Below are 18,958 nucleotides of genomic sequence, written 5' to 3'. Positions count from 1 at the left end.
CAAATTTGCACAGAATTAGCTGTAAACTAACAGTTGAGCAATACTAGTAATTCAATACCTAAATGCAACAAATAATCAAAACATAAATTTTTTGAATGAAACAGAAGATAATCATTAGCAGAAAAGGGGTTTCCGACATTTGTAACTGTTTTAGTAAAGTTATCATCACTTTTTTATAAGGAAGGAACTCTCTTGCCGCCGCGGCGCTGCCGTAACGTAAAAGCAATAACGTTAACGGTTTTTTACATCTTGTTCATGTTTCAGAATGATATTATTGACGAATGATATTACTGACGATATTATTGACGAGTTAGTGGGTTCAATTCCCATGCCGGCACATTGGGTTGTGTGCCGGTTGGGATTTAATGTTTATTTGTTGTCATGTTTAATTGTAACACTTTGAGTTGGTAAACTGTTCATTCTTTCTTATTGAATATATTCAGTTTCCTATTGTAGCGAGCAATCGTTCCCCAATGTGTTTATTTGTTCTTGTGCAGGATGCGTATCCCCATTACCTACTTTACTTATATAATACTGGGAAACGATTAAGCATCAGTAATAATCTCCTTCACTTGTGTACTTGCGTAATATTTGTTTGTGTGCTTGCGTAATATTTGTATTGTATACCTCGACTGCTTACATTAGACCCAGTTTTAACATGTTTAACCACCGTTTATCAGTGGGAGCTGGTAGCCCTAATGGATAAAGGCGTCCGTCTAGAGATCGGAAGGTCGTGGGTTCGATTCTCATGCCGGCACATTCCCTTGCTATTATAAGTTGGGTTGTCGGTCAGGATTTGTGTTTATTTGTTGTCATGTATAATTGTAACACTTTGGGTTGGTAAACTGTTCATTCTTTCTTAATAAATATATTCAGTTTCCTCTTGTAGCGAGCAATCGTTCCCCATTGTGTTTATTTGTTCTTGTGCAGGATGCGTATCCCCATTGCCTACTTTACTTATATTATACCGGGAAACGATTAACCATAAGTAATAATCTCCTTCACTTGTGTACTTGCGTAATATTTGTTTGTCAGAATTGTAGACCCAGTTTTATCAGTTTATCAGTGGGAGCCTAATGGATAAGACGTCCATCTAGAGATCAGAAGGCCGTGGATTCGATACCCATGCCGGCACATTCCCTTGCTTTTTTCAAGTTGGGTTGTGTGCCGGTCGGGATTTGTGTTTATTTGTTGCCATGTTTAATTGTAACACTTTGCGTTGGTAAACTGTTCATTCTTTCGAATTAGTTTGGCTTAAGGCTCGTGTATTTTAAAAGACGATGTTTTATAGCCTTTCAAATGCATTTTATTTATTGTTAATTGTTTTTTACAAGCAACAACATCTACAACATGGCTCATCAAACTGCTTGTATACTTCAACCGATGTCAACAGAAAACGTGGTTTAAAATAGGTCTGAAATCGGTTATGTGTCGCTTTCTTTCCGGCATGATGGACAAAGTACTTGGTTCAAAGTACTTTCATGACTATAGTATAGGTAATATGATGATGGACCATCTAATATATTCGTCATAACTACATGCGAATTACACCAAACGGAGTTTATTCATTTTTACATTACCAACATTTGCTCATTGTAAAATTGTCCTATTTGCTCTTCCTTAAACTGAACGAGATAAGATTGTAATGTATTGTCCTACGTACTCATATATAAGAATCTGCAGTTTTGTTAATTGCATTTTTATACAATTACGTTAAAACCTTACTGCTCATAATTATATAAATTAAACAAAACTCCTTCTGATTGCTGATATCTGTATGATGGATCTATTGCCGTACTATTTGAGCCCTTAGTTGTAATCCAAACAAATTAGGTTAATTACTCTTTTTAAAGAGTTAATATACATTTACTTATAAGATGTGTCAATTCTAACTTTAAATCACTGACAAAATATCATCTTCTTACTGTAGCATAAAATATGGGTGTAGTGATACTGATAATCATGATAACACTCTCGTTAAACATCCGATCGATAATATGCCCATTATGACATTACTCAATATCACGGAATCAGAAAAGGTAAAAATTTACGTCAATGATCAGTAATGGCTTATTTGATCTATTCTACAAAACAGGTGGGGTTTTATGTCATTGTAGTAGCGAGAATGTCATTTTATCATCTGATGTGACTCAATCAAACTAAGTGTAATATTCATTTACTGAAAGAAACGTGAATTCAATCTTTTCTTTGGATAATCGGCAATGACAAAGAGCAGTGTTACAAACAAAATGTACCTCTGAGCTCCGTTTGGTGAAACTGTCCTTCAATGTAGCTTATTATTAATTCACACATATAAAAGATTCCTTTCTGTAGACATGGTACCATCAGTGTCTGATCTATATCAAATCCGTCCATTCACGACAATAAGTGGACTTCTTTAGATAAGGTGATTAGTGTATGATGAACGATTTTTGTGTCATTAGATCATCTTCAAACTGGTATATACATGATATAACGGTGGATATAGTTATAAAACGCTGCACCAAAGTTAATGGGTTAGACAGGTTAGAAGATCCTGATTAAATCTCGGCCAGCCCCTATTTTCTCACCCACATAATATTGATAATTTGCAATAAATATGATTACAAATATTGCAATAAACAGGCTTAGGGGTACTACACCCTCGATAAATTTGTGTCTATTTTTGCATTTTCTCAAAACTAAAACACACTGGTAACAAAGGTTACGTATATTATTGGGGCAAGGAATCCAATTACTACACTGGAATTTCAGTGACCCAAGGTAAGCGGTTCGTTATTTATGATAAGAAATGAAGTACCACTAGGATGTACCTCATTTCCTATCATATTTACTGAACCGCTTGTCTTGAGTCACTGAAATTTCAGTGTAGTAACTGGATTCCTTGCCCCAATAATATACATAACTTTTGTTACCAGTGTGTTATTATTTTTGAGAAAATGCAAAAATAGTCACAAATTTACCACAGAGGTGTAGTACCCCTAACAAATATCAAACTTTTACGTTGTCAAACAATTCTCCAAGGATATTTACGTTTTAACAAAGTTAGAATTTGTTTAAACCTTGTCTGTTTTGCTTTAAACATTTAATTAACTTCATGTAAGTGAACAAGCGCTGTTTAATACCTTTGTGGATTTTGATTCAAAGCTGTTACTGTGTCATGTTCAATTTCAGTTTTGACACAATCTGACTTTCCGGACTGATAAACTACTGTGATTCATGGTTACATGAACATCCCATGACATTTCTTATGTACTTCAAACTTCGTGTTCGATATACATCATTACGATTTCCTCAGTTGTCTATTGTGTCAGAATTTTCACATTCTGATGATACTGTTAAAAAGCCTTCTACAAATTTGATAAGTTTTGTACCTGTACCTACGTAAACATGGTAAATGGAACAAAAATATCACACATTATCGTAACTGTTTTGGGGATAAGTTCATTTGAAGTCGATTTAACTTAACACTCAATGGAATGTTATAGAACAGTGACATAGGGTGATGATAATTCTAAATAGTTTCGATCTTTTACGGACAGGTATCAGATATAAGGATTGTATTCTGAATACGAGAATGTCCTTCTTATATCAAATACTTTGTATCTGGGATATATACAAATTTTATGGCAAATTATTCAAAATTGATATATGACATTCATCGTATTCAGAATGAAATTCGACATGTCTGATGTGCTCTCATGTCCCATACAAAAAATACTGTGCAAACGTTGATATCTGATGCCTTAAACTAATATTAACTTATTTATTAGTAAGGTGTTCTATCAGGGTTTGAACACGGGGCGTCAGGTTATTGAACATGGGACGACAATATTATTTAAGGATTGATCAGAATAACCATGATAGCAGATAGCACAGCTATTAATTAGCACAATGGTAGATGCTGTGCAAATGGAGCAATATCAATATGTAAATCTACTGAGGACCCAAATAATTGTTGTTCAAGAGTTCTTCTATGGATCCCCATCTAATGGTGGATTACACCTGTTAGGTGGTACTCAATCTATTCAAACATCCAGCAATCACTCTTGCTTTATCTCTTTAACCTTGGATGAGAATACCTGTTAGAGGAGAGCAAAATATAACCACTTTGCTATAACAAGAAGCAAAAACACCTGACATTCAATTTGTCAAATATCGCTTTCTTCCATGCTAAGTAATTGTGTACACGAACCTGAAAACTAATAATAATACAAACCATTTTACTTTTGTGTTAAGTATGTCTGTACTCCAGGTAGATGATCATGTGCATATAGGTCAGTCAAACCCCATTGTGGCGTTTTACATATACCCCTTACCTGCGATTTTCTCATCCCTCCCTTCCCCTGACATCATGCGTCTCCTGCTGTCTATTAGTAAAATTGGACATGCTGGATGATCTTCTTTCTTTTACCATTTATACCCAGTAAACACAACAACGTTTTAAAACGTTTTGAAACAAGTAATATTTTGGGTTTTGCTTGGGTAAAACATTTTAATAACAGTTTAAATGTCGGCTTATATTAAGGTCATGAAAACATTTTAAAACGTTTTTTGTATAGATAACATTAATTGCAACAATATTTTGAAAAATATTTTTAAAATGTTATTGCCCAACTATTTTATGAAATATATTTTGCCAAACATTTTTGCTTAACACAGCAGGTTATTACAAAATGTGTTTTATGTTATGCAAAATATTTTATACCTTTTATATACCCTTTATATATAACTGATGTTTAAACATTTTTGGATAACCTTGCAACTTATTTGCGAATGTTATTGAGAAACGTCGTAATTTTTCCTGTGTATCTTGCTTTCACATCTTGACCAAAGGTTCACATTAGTCTCAGGCTTTTAATATTCCGAGGATTATTGTTCTGCTAAAATGTACTGCATTTCCAGGTATTGATACTTTGCGTTGGGTAGAAATGTTGCCTTTCCACATACATAAAGCAATTTATCAAGTGATTTGACATGACAGGCCATTAAAGTGATACATAATGCTACAACACACCCCTTTCTCGTGAGACACATCTGACGTACATACTGAAGTACCTGCGCCATCTTTCAGTAGGTGTACATGATAGGGAGGTATATTTTTGTTCATTTCCACATATATATCTTTTGATAGTATATTCTTGTACCTTGGGACTCAGTATATGGCATGTATCCGACTTCATCCCAGTAGCAGATTGAAGTACATTTATGTACATGCAGTGTACAATCACATAAACTGTGTGCTAGAACTTAAAGATGATACTTTGTCACGTAAACGGGAAACAATTTGGCCGATTTTCTCAAATTGTTAACATTCAAATGGTACTGAAAAACTAAACTGGCTGAGCACACAAAATGACAGCAAAGATATTTCATCAAAAGGCAGCGTTCGTTGTCACTATCACTGTTAACTTTGCTTACTCATGTGTCGGATCATTCCAATTAGTATACTTTTGCATTTTGCTGCTCTAGATTGACGTTATAGAGCCCTATTTTGCAAATGTCAAATACCATGAACGTCATTTTAGGTCGTGTTGAGCTTGATCATGCAAGTGGGTATGACTATAGCAAGTACCGTAGTCAAGTTGATGGTTTCACCAAAGGCTTAAAAGTCAGGGTGAATTTGATTTGGCTCATATTATGGCTTCTATCTGACATTCTTATTCAATGGGTGCGTCTTGTAAAGAATTCACGTAATTTGATTGGTTTATTTGATCTGGTGTATAATATCTCACAGTAGTTGATAGTGATATTAGTCAGGGCGCGCGCCGCCACGCAACGGCGGCACGCTTGTTGCTCCTCAATGATCGGGCGATAATTAAGTTTTATTTAACTTTTTGCAAAGATTTAGAGGAATTTTACTTGTGGGAAAGAAAAGACAAAAAATAGACGTAAAACCAGTCAACAGCAAACAAGTGAGTTTTGTTGAGCAGTTTAAAATGTACTTTTGATTTAATTTAATAAAAGTTGATACGGCTGTTGATCCCAATGCCGATGTCTTACTTGAAAATGTATCCATGATCAGCTGATATAGTCAAAAAGAAAAGAAAGAAACAAAAGGAGAAAAGAAAAAGAAACAAAATACTGAGAAAGAAAAGAGAAAAGGAGGCAAGAAAGGAAGAAAAATGAGCAAAAGAAGAAAGAAAGAAAGTTCCACCACATATGGACTCGAACACAGGTTTTCCCAAAACAGATTCCGGTGCTCTAGCCATTCGGTCACGCATCAACTTACGCCATGTCTCGATATCAAAGCGATCACTACTTAGTAATCATTTGATGCAATAAGGTGATTTCAATGACGTCCGCATATTACAGCACCGCCCACAGCTTGCATCATCACCCCAACGAACCCCCCTAGGTTTACGCACACCCTGCACCAAATACATGCGAAGCTAAGCAAAGCCCAATTTATAGACCTATCAATTAACGCCTTATTAAATCATGTTAATACATATGAATATTTGTCACATTTAACATGATGACATGACCGATTAAAAACGAACAATAAATAAGTTTTAAACTTGTTGATGATAGACGTGGACGTTCCACATTTTATCGTAACAAAAGTTTTGCATGCCGTGAACTGAGGGGCTTCCATAAAGTCGTGATTCTGAGTGTAAAAAACTCTAAAAGTGGTTTGAAACCACGACTTCAATTATGCTGTGATAGGTTTAGGCATTTGAGAATACATTAATAAAACCGACGGAATTTAAAATCCCACGATGTTTTTGGAAGTCAATATCTCGATAAAATTGTTGGTCGTATATTCACGACATTTGCAGTGAAATGGATAACATTTGAGTGTACGTCACCTTCTTCGCAGTCTTTTATTCACTGTTATGTTTTCTTATACGTCAATAGAGTTTCCAATACTTTTGTATAAAGATCGATTCAGAGACAATGCAATAAAAGCTTGAACACGCAGCTGAAAAGTGTGAACAAATGCGGCGTGTTACAAGTATTCTCTCGTCTGGAGAGTGGTAAAGCATTTCTGCCCTTTTTACTTTTTGTTTACGAAAATCAGGCCAATGTTATGTTTTTGGAGCCAATGTTGTTTTAAATTTCAGGGCGTGAACTTTTACTTTTAAGTGTCGGCGAGAGTGTATCATAACGATCCCTTTAGGTGCGATTTGAAAAGCAGGTAATTATCAAAAGCATTGTGAAAACTAGGGCTTGCATTGCGTTTTTTCCCTTTGATGGATGCATCTGAATTTCAATGATGATACGAAATACCCGAAATGTACTGGTAACCAAGTAACAAAATGTGATCGAACCATTAATGCGAGCATTTGTTGTGAATGAGCATGACGAAATTGGGATAAACCGTATGGCATGTATGGAGAGACATAAATAGAGGGGCAGGGAATGAGAAAGAATACTATGTATTGTTGGTCGAAACAGCGGCAAAAAAGTAGTTCACAGCATCTTGCGAATGGTAGTGAGCTTTAGCAACAATTGCATTGCTCAATTCATAACGAGCGTGTAGAAGAATTCAAATATCACAGATATACTTTTTTAGGTCCTGTGGTTCTTGAGTTATGTTGTAATGAGGACTGAAACAGCAATACTTTTGTAAAACGTACATAGCTCATAACAACAATAAATTAAGCAAGTTTTCAAAGGATATGATTTTTAGAATGAACTTTTGCAAAACACCAAAGTGTTATTTTTCAATAATATATTGATTTAGATAATGTAAATATTTGGCTGCTTCGACCAACAAATTATACCTCGTATACCCTTAAATACATTAAAATGTTATTTAAAGGTTTGGGGCAATACTCAAAAGACGTTAAAACGTTTCGAAAACATTATCATGTTGGCTCGATACGACCCTTTATTTATTTTCACAGTATGGTAGCTTCCCTGCCTAAATACCAAAGATGAGCATTGGTATGTCATGTTAACTTATCAACTGGTTCATATTACTGGTTGTAATTAAAGATGACACTGTGTCCACACTTTACACCTGCCTTTCATCGTCATTGTTTAATCACACAGAGCACTACTGTCTTTCAAAGCAAACATCATGGCACTTAAGAATTATTAAGATATCTAAGACACGCAGTTTGGATTATGAAATTACCTAATACAAATAAGGAAATACCATCGAAGTGCTTGCAGAGGCACATTTTTGTTGGCTGTATTAAACTTACATGATAGATGGTCATGACGGTGTCACCTCGGAGATGCCTTAATTGTCTGACGTGGAATGAATAATAAATGTAGCCTACTCTTAATTTTAGTTCTAACTCATATCCTGTCCCTAAATACTAACCATGCTAACCCTAAGTTTGACGCTAACTCATGTACAAACCTTAAAGATCAAGACAGTCCTCTCCCTGGGTCCCATTATAATACCCCAAATTCTCACAATTGTCACAAACCCATGTTATGAACGGTGTTCTTGATGGGCGCGGAGCAGATAATCTTCAGCTCGTGACAAATACGATCTTGATTGATGAACATTGAAAGAGCTCATAAAACTCCTCCTTTCCAGGAAACATTTTCAATAAATGCGGATATAGACTGCCGTTTCTGAACGGGTAATACTATATGATACATTATGTAGATTTGGTAGAAAAAATTACGAGATTTACCAAGAGACCACGTCTACTTTATATATCTAAAGGTCACGTCCTTAAAAACATGTAATATCAGAATATTGTTATACAATATACAATATGTTTTGCTTTCTTTATTGGTTGCTGGATTTCACCGACTCTTGTGGCCTCAAAATGATCGAACTATATTTGATTTGTGAGACGTATATGTATTTCAGTGGTAGTGTTTGTTTCAATGTATTTAATGAAGGAAAGGAAATCCTTATTTTCTTGCTTGCTTTCCTGAACAATCTGTAACCATGGTAATTGCACCTATTTTGTAATTATAACTTATTTAAATTTAAAAGTCAGAGGGAGGTATCATCTACATCAAAAACAACAACAGCTCGAGCAGATTTTGAAGGCTTATCTAGAAAGCAGGATGAACAACACAGTTAAACGGGGCGTTTACTTCAGTTCCTTGCATGTGATTATATTATTATAGATTCGTACTTTCAAAGGAAAAGTTAAGACCTTTATTAACCGCTGTCGTTTGATTATGATGTAAATCTCAATGAACGGGAGGGATATACGGAACATTAAGACCTTTTAGAATGACCTGGATCGTAATGATCCGTTTCAAATGTATTAATGTGTTTTTACATCAAAGTATGCCATTCTGTAACCCCGTATCTTTTGAACAATGATTATTAATTTGTTTTCAGAAAATTGATACAATTGTGTACGATTTGTCTGGAGTGTTGAAGTCGATTGAGGCGCAGACGCCAGTTTCTCAGATACACAAAAACAATCCGTACTACAAAATTGCACAGAATTAGCCGTAAACAAACAATTGGCAATTCTTACGTAGGTACTAGTAATTCAATACCCCAAATGCAAAATTTTAAAACAAAATCAAAACAACAATTTTGTAAACAAAATAGAAGTAAAATACTAGCACAAAAAGGGGTTTTGACATTGCTGTGGGTTTTAGTAACGTTTTCACGGTTGTCATAATATTTTTATCAAATTATCATCACTTTTATACGGGAGGGTGTAATGATTTTAATGGGAAACTGTCCTGTCTCCCCTGTCTTGATGATAACGATATAAAACACTTGAAAATTTGCATGGAAAGCATCTCCTTAATAAAACAAACAGTCGTGATAAAAGCAACGTTACAGATTTATATATCGTTTAAGAAAGTTATTGGCAAATTAGTTCAGCTTATTTCACGTGTATTTTAAAAGGCAATGTTTATAACCTGTGCAAGGCATTTTATTTAGTGATGAATTGGTTGTTACTACGGTTGTTACATCAATCAAAAAGTACAACTTTACCCATCAAACTGTTTGTATCCATAAAAAATATTCTGTAGTTGTATTACGTGAAAGTTTTACAATTACCTACAGATCTTAATCTATACATGTAAATTAAACAAAACACTTTCTGATTGCTGATGTCTTTTTACGTATGTATAATTATGCCTTTATAGTTAATGCATAATTATATTGGTTTAATATTTGGTTAATTAGGTTAATTGCTCTTTAAATTTAATACACATTCTTATATGGTATGTGGACTCTAACTTTGAATCACTGACAAAATATGAGCGTCATCTTTTTACTAGCACCCAATATGGGTGTAGTGATAATCATGATAACACTCTCGTTAGACATCCGATCGATAATATGCCCATTTATGACATTACTCAATATCACAGAATCAGAACAGGTAAAAATTTACGTCAATGATCAGTAATGGCTTATTTGATCTATTCTACAAAACAGGTGGGGTTTTATGTCATTGTAGTAGCGAGAATGTCATTTTATCATCTGATGTGACTCAATCAAACTAAGTGTAATATTCATTTACTGAAAGAAACATGAATGCATACAAGAAAGCAGAGGAATCGGAGATTGCAATCTTTTCTTTGGATAATCGGTAATGACAAAGAGCTGCAGTGCTACAAACAAATTATCTCTCTTTTGGAAAAACTGTATTTCAATGTAGTTCACCTATTCATACCTAAGGATCCTTGTCTGTAGACATGGTACAATCAGAGTTTAATCTATCAAATTATATTCATATACAACACTAATTTAAATGATGTAGGAAATATGACTAGTGTATGGTGACAATATTTGTGTCATTGCCAGAAATCCATCATCGTCATCATCATCGACGTCATCAGATTGAGCGTATATCGGTGATTATAGTTCAAACACGATGGACCAAAATTAAGGACCTACATGCAGCAAAACTTGTTTGACTAATTGTGCAAAATAAAATCTCGACCAAACTTATTTTCGCGCCCACATAATATTAATTCTCAATAAACAGACTTACAATATTTCAAGCCTATTTTTGTAAATCATCAATGAGTAATTTAACAACAAATCTCCAAAAGTAGTTATAACAAAGTTAAAATATGTAATATTGAATTTATTTCACGTAAGTGAACCAGGGCAAAACATACCTTTGTGGGTCTTGATTCAAAGCTGTTATAATTGTGTCATGTTCAATTCCGATTTTGACACAATCTGACGTTCCGGACTGACAAACTACTGTGATTCATAGTTCCAAGAACATCCCATGACAATTGTCATACACATCAAACTTCGATTATATATTCATCATTAGGTTATAATGGTTATTGAGATTTCCTCAGTTGCCTATTGTGTCACAATTTGCACATTCTGATGACACTATAAGTCAAGAAATTTAATAAGTATACTTAAAATAGAGCAGTAGATAGTCACTATTTTGGGGATAAGTTTGTAATTTCATCTATAACCTGATCATTTGAAGTCGATTTAACTTACATTCAACGGATATGGATGATGACAAGAATACCTGCTGATCTGTTCCACCTAGCATTAATTGCACGGTATTTAATCAGGATCTGATCATCGGACGTCAGGTTAGCTGATCAGTTACTCTGATAACCATGATAACGATATTAATGATCAGGCCGAGATGAACAGTCAGCATCATTCATCTATAGAGTGTAGATATGCAACATGGGCTAGTCCAGTTGAAATCCATACACACCTATGAAGATATGACCTAAATCTTCCACACAGGAAGTGTGAATTTCAAATGCAGTTACCTGAATGGATGGCTCCATTTTATATCTACATTCCCTGTGGGAGATTAAGGTCATGTCTTCCATAGGGGTGTATCACTATGGATTTCAGTTGTCAACTGAAAACTGGAATAGCCAATGGGCTATACTGGAATAGCCAATGGGCTATTCCAGAAAATAAGTGCACACCCCTTGTAGAGGAGTAACCTTTCAATAAAAGAAAGGTCCGGATTTCCGAGTATCTTCCGAGTTCTTTCTGAAAAGAATTGAAATTCCAGTTGCCGTTTTTACTGGAAAAAGCTTGGAAATGCAATTAAACGAATCAAAAAGCGCGGAATTGTTAAAGAGCCTCTCAAATTGAGGATTTCTGATTTTGATATATCTGTGTTTCTGCTTTGGACACTTAAAAGGACTTAATAAAAATGGATTTCCAACAATCATGACTGGACAAAAAGTGAGACGCCTCTATAGGGGTGTGCATTTTAATGAATAGCCCAATATTAAACGATATGCAGTCAGCAAAGTACCTTATATTAAAACTGCTGTTCAAGGTCCCTGTTATGACTCCTAGCATTCAATCATACATATGCAATTAATGATTGTAGCATCCAGTAATCACCGTTTTATCCTTTAATATTAGAGCGGGTATTAGAGGGGATTGTCCCTTAAAAGAGTGCAGCGATACATCATTGTTAAAGGAGAATGATCTGATCAACAAACTCATTCCCACTTTTCGAACAAATCTTTTTCTCCATCAAACTTTTTAGTACAATTTCGAAGCTCGTATGTTTCTTATCGCCCTTGTGAAATATATCTGAAAGAAGTTTTGTTTGGAATTTCTAAGCCAAAATGTGTATATGGTTTGATCCACAATTTCTTACTTGAAATGCATATTTTTGGCATTCCTATATCTTGACATCGGACAATCCTCCTTTAAGTCCTTGGCTGTAGCAAGAATAAATTGGTCAAATACCACCTTGTTCGTGCCATGGTGCAATGTGCACACGGACCTGACACTAAACATTTGGTTTATTTTAGTCTGCACACCAGATGAATACATTATCTATCATATATGGGTCAGGCAAACCTATATATGTTTATAATACTTAATGTAATTTTCTCATCCCTCCTTCCCGACACACGTCTTCCGCTGTCTGTGGTAACATTGCACATGGGATGATCTTCATAAGTGTCAAGTCTCAGACATTTACCATGTATATCTTGCTTTCACATCTTGAACGGGTTCACGTAGTCTCAGGTCTCTAATAACCCGAGATTACTGTTCTGCTAAAATGTACAATTATAGGTATTGATATTTTATGTTGGGAGAAAAGATCACTTCATACGTGGAGCATTCATCAAGTGATTTAACATGACAGATCATTTAAGTGATACATAGTGGTACAAACACCCTTAGACTCTCGAGATACCTCTGACGTACCCTTCCGAAGTATATACTTGCGCAGTAGGTTTATACGATGTTTCAGGTGTACTTTTCGGTATATTTTCTAGTATGGTGCATTAGCATTTTATGTTTAGCATATAGCATGTATCTGACTTTGGGTTTCTAACAGTAACAGGGCTTAGGATTGCTGACAGTAACAACATTTGGTATATTTACAAATGTATGTACGATAGAATTCCAAAAATCCGTGTACTAGAATTTAAGATGATACTTTGTCACGTAAACTGGAACAATTTGTTGATGTTCAAGTCATTATCATTCAAATGGTACTGAAAATCAAATCACAAGCACACAAAATGACAGCAAAGACACCAACAAGGTAGCTCTTTGTCACTGTCACTGTTAGCTTGCTTACTCACGTGTATGTCCGTTCCCACTGCATGCTTTGCATTTCGGTACTCTGTGACGTTATAGACATTAGGATTTGAGGCTGTTGATCGGGTCACACACCTTTAAATCATCATCGGAAATAAGATTTGATAAAACTATTATTATCATCTATTCCCAAGTGTTTCACATTACTTTAGTTTGATAACAAAATGTCTTGAATTCATTTTGTGAGTCACGAAAAACGTCTGAAGTCGAGACAAGTAAATGTACTGAACCATAAAGTATAAGCGGCGAAAATGACTTAAGGCAGTCTCGTCAACTTTACAAGAACGTTTTTCTTTCTCTCAAACTGAAACAATACCGATATCACTGACTATCCTATCGACATTGATCAATTGCATAATCATTCAAGAATTTGATTCGTGGAAGTATCCGAATTTAGCAAAAAGGTTAAGTGTTTAACAGTACTTTATCAGCAGGATCAAGCATAATATGAGCGATATCGTGGAACTTCACCTCACGTTTGAGATTAATCATTTCGTAAAAGGACTATTCCCATCAGACAACTGACTTCTCTCAAATCTGAAAATGCGGTTAATTATATAATGTCACAGAAAGTGATTTAAAAACTGCAATCGATCAATTTTATTGACACGACAATAATTTTCTTTCATCGAGTGACAAAATAGTGATGTGTCATCATACACCAATCTTGCAAGTTCCTCTTCATAATTAGGTTGAATTTGAATGTATATCCACTGTGAAAACCCAACTGGACTATTAGTTGAAACACCTCCCTGCCCTATAGATTTAAAATAATAATGTGAAATATAGTGACCTTAAAAAACCATTCATAATAACCTTGCACAAAATGCAAGAGCTTTTCCAAGTTACTAGCCATATGGGGGAGTGACTATATAACAGCTTATAAGGTAACGAATTTTAAATGACAAAGTTTCCCCAGGAAGTTTAGAGAACTCGGATTAGGGAACGTCAAGTATTGTAGGGGAAACCTTAAACTCAAAGTAGAATATTCTTAAGTTGCTTCTCAATGGTTGCATGCTGCTAGTACTTTCAAGCATACTTTGGCTACCAGTTACCAAGAACTACTGTAAGTGATACCTAACCTTGCGTAAAAGGAGAGTTTCAACCCCTGTCTATATCGAGATGTGTCATGGTGACCTTGAGAACCCCAATAAAATATTAATGTGTACGACCTGAGATTTGCAGCAATTCATGACTAACGACTGAACTCTAAACAAATATGAAATGATTCGGTTACTAGTATTCCAATTACCCCATGTAATACAGTAACCCGAGTCAGATTGGAAGTCAACCACCACAGAAGTCAATCTGAACAGCAAAGTGAAACATTTATCTGTTATTAACTATGGAGTAAAAAAATGTCTCATAATGACCTTGAAACCCAAGCAACTTCAAGGGGCTCCTAGTCATAATTATAAGGTTGAATGATTATTAACGAATTTGAAACGGGTAGTTTCTATATACCATCTATCGGAACTATTGTAAGCAACGATTTACTTTGTGACCTTGAAACCCAATGATATCAACTTTTCAAGTTACTTCTAGTCATAATGATAAGGTTGAACGATAAAACTAACGAATTTGAAATGGAATGTTTCCACCGTAACCAACCTGAACTAATATAGGTGAAATCTTCACCTGAATGGTTGATTCATAGTACTCTTATAGCAAACTTGCGACTGATTAATATTACAAATAAGATGAATCGTTATTTGTTGTGTCGAGACATGTTATCCGTATTACCCAATCAAAAACCAAGTTGCAATCGCCGATACATGACAATTCAACTAAAAATCCCACTCAACCAACGTGTTTGTTTTTTGTGAACAACTATTTCTGGCCATATTGATCTAAAATTAAACCGTGTTCCCATCTAACATCCCAGGCGGGTGGTGCACAGGAAAGATCTTATCCCGTGCTGAATAGTCTGTATATTACATTAAGGACATGTGGGTGTTTGGTGCATTTATTTTGCATTAGAATATAACGTTTCAAATAATTTTAAATGTTTCAAATGATTCTCCTAACGAATTGTACCACGCGATACATTCATCATGTTCATTTTCACAGTTCAGGTGTCTTACAGTGCCAAGAAAGCAAACCAGGAGGATTCTCTCTTGAGCCCTAAGTTATACATTTTACATTGGATAAAACATATATGTCAACATGGTATCCTCCAGAGTCTCCAATATTGTCCATTGACAAATGAATTGAATTTGGAATTCTGACTTACAGGCTTACAGATGCATCATAAGATCAGCAATTGCACCCAGTGACCTTAACACAACTTCCTGAAGGAGATACACTTCGTCTCCAGTCTCCTAGTCCTAGCCTACAGTTGACTTTAACTTCGACTTCCTCTGAAAGTTCCTTAGAGGAGGAGTAAAGATCACACTAATGTTTATGTCGCCACTACTATGTTCAAAGCTAACATTAGATAATGATTATGATGATTGAAATAAAAATGTTGGGGTAACAAAAATGTACTTTTATAGATAAAAACACAGGTTAAACAAGTAGTTATATTTTATCATTATGAATCTTTGAAAAGATATTGTTACAGAAAGATATAAAATAGTTTGGGACAATTATTTGCCGTATGAGCGAAAAGTAAAAGTATAATCTGATAATCCTATTTGTTTTCTTAGGCATTCGAACCAAATTACATGTAGTTGTGTTCGTTCGATCTTTCGATCGACCGTCGATGCTTGATCGATTATTATCAATTAATTGACTAATTGATATAAAAACCATGCTAATGGTGATAACATAATGAATCTGTGCATGTAATGATATTGACTAATACAAATGTGCCGTTAATTATTCGTAAGCAGCATCGATGGTCGATCCAAAGATCGAACAAAATTGTCTGTGGTGCCTTAATTACTGCTACATGTGTAAGTTATAGTGTTTTGGTTTATTTGCTTTGATAGCTAAAACTGAACAAACGAAAACACACGATTGTCATCGCATTGTGGATTATGTTAAACATGATAAAAAGCATTATTACATTGTCTGTTCTTGAAACAACTGAAAATCACCTGGCTTGATAAGAAACGCTTAGTAAACTGCGTATTTGCATTTGACAGTGCAGATAATTTTTCTCTTAACCAGTTGAAGTTATTATATCACGTCATCAATTTTAATTACCTCATATTTACAAATAATCATTTTTTCTTTTCTTTTTCACAGATTATAATGAATGCAGTGCCACACCTTGTTCTCATAGATGTATGAATACTTATGGTAGCTACAGGTGTTACTGTGAACATGGGTACCTCCTTATGCCTGATGGAAAAACATGTACAAGTAAGATATTATTCATGATGCGATCAGTAAAATAAATAACTTATTGGGCAAGATAAATTCAATATTTTCCATTTTATGACATGACGATTTGTAACGATACCTTCTTGGTATTTTGTCATTAATATTGGATGTATCTAGTGTTTAGATATGTGCACACAATGTGAATACAAGGCGTTGACTTCATCAACACAATGGTTTTTAAAGATATTTATCGAGAATCAAACCTTGACTTTCATACCTCTGGCTAATAAAGCGTTGGGCAATCTTGATGTATCTGAAGGCGAATGTAAATTCCTATTGACTCCTCACTACCTTTTGTTTGTATTTCAAATATTTCATTATGTCTAATTTAGCATATTTCAGTTTGCATTTTATTGCAAGTAAGACACTGACTGATTACGAACTATTTTCAGCTGTGATGATGTAAAATATTCAGAACAACATTGATAAAAGTGTGTCCTAATGAAGGAGGGGAAAAAGATAAAAGAATTAAAAATGACTGATTATTCAAAAGCCCATAGTTTCCGAACTATTACTAAAACAGGTGGGGAAGGGGTTACGTGACTCCTGATAAATGTTTTTGGAGCTCAGTTACTACTGAAAAATGTTGATGGAAATGTTCCAAGAAAATCATTATCTTTCACTGATATTATTTGTCGTTGGGACTTGGGGTGTTCGTTACTGTGTGAAAGGGGTGGGTCGAGGGTTGGGGTGGGTGCGGACTCGTATAGGCATATGATGTTTATGCCGTGGTAAATCTTCGCAGTCTTCGCTTTGCTCTACGTCCCGTCTGTCTGTCTGTCTATCTGTTTGCCATCCGGTCAGACTCTCTGCGTATTTCTTGTCTGCTTTCGTTTTTGGTTCTCTATCTGTCCCGTATTTTCGTTTGTTATTGCCGAACCAACCATCATGTGTGACTGAAATCAGATGCAACAGTTTGCGCATGAATATTTATGAGGTGTAATCATTTGCTCTATTTCCTCAAGTAGTATTTGTATACTCTCTATTAACCCGAGTCTTTACCATTTCTTTTAACATAATGTTTGAAAATTAACTATATCACATTCCTTTATATAGTTGTATGATCAATGTACTTCTCGAGGTAATTTGGCAACGTTTCCGACTCTATATTAATATTGTGGATTTTGCATTTTCTTGAAAATTATAGCGCATTGGTGACAAGTAAGATAAAGGGACAAGAACTACAACTACTGCACTGGAAATAAATCAATAACTACTTGCCTTGAGTTGCCGAATTTTCAGTGCAGTAGTTGTAGTCCTTGCCCCTATAATATACATATCTTACCTGTCACCAATGCGTTATATTTTTTGAGAAAAATGCAAAAATAGGCACAAACTTGGCCTGGGGTGTAGTACCCCCTTAATGCAAGAACAAATAACATGACACTCAAGCCCAACACTAATATACCGCGCAATTTGAATTAAGCTTGAGATATATCTTGATGCAGATTAGACATCCAGTAACAGCGGCGTGGATTTCATTTTGACATTGGCCAAAATGTTGCCATTTTGAAGCTTAACTGATTAAATAATGTGCAAGTGTGGAATAAATTCGCGCGTAACGCGAAACAATGTGGGCTTTGGGGGCTAAAATGATCAAATATGAAGTTAATTTGGTCTGAAACCCACAAACAGGCGTCAACATTGGGGTGGGGGTAGACCACCCCCTGGCAAAATATTGGGGGATTTATCCCCCCCCCCCCCCATCCCCCGGGATCTACGCCTATGTCCAGTAAATGGTGATGTTAATCGAATACTGGAAATAAAACTTACAACTTACTTACATGCTACAATTGCGTCCTGTACCTCAGGACTTCTTCAGATATCTAATTGGTCACGTGACAGACGACGGGAAAATTTGTCAAGATTGGGTCCAAAACTTGCCATTTGAAAGCAACTAGAGGAGCCAGCGATCAACAAAAAAGGTGTGACTCCGTTTTCAACTGTCACACACGCTCAGGACCAAATCTGACCAATCATGTTAAAATCCTCCCCGTCGTCTGTCACGTGACCAAACAGATGCCTGATGAAATCCTGAGGTACCGGACGCAACTGTAGCATTATAAGCATGTAAGTTGCAAATTTGGTTTCCATTATTGGATTTATCATTACCTATAAGCTTGAGATAATTGACAAGACATCTATGATTATTCCGAT

At 35.3% G+C, this 18,958-nt stretch overlaps 1 protein-coding gene across 1 annotated transcript in view; it reads left to right on the top strand.

Annotated features, from left to right (window-relative positions):
• Nucleotides 1-18,958, top strand: part of LOC140160946 (uncharacterized) — a 162,935-nt gene that overhangs the window by 118,268 nt on the left and 25,709 nt on the right. Inside the window, 1 exon segment of the mRNA XM_072184295.1 lies at nucleotides 16,664-16,780. Coding sequence (XP_072040396.1) covers nucleotides 16,664-16,780 — 117 coding nt within the window.

The sequence above is a fragment of the Amphiura filiformis genome, chromosome 9, assembly GCF_039555335.1.
Source record: "Amphiura filiformis chromosome 9, Afil_fr2py, whole genome shotgun sequence".
Taxonomy (NCBI): Eukaryota; Metazoa; Echinodermata; class Ophiuroidea; order Amphilepidida; family Amphiuridae; genus Amphiura; species Amphiura filiformis.
The sequence above is the reverse complement of the archived record's forward strand: the minus strand, read 5'-3'. Positions and strand labels throughout refer to the sequence as shown.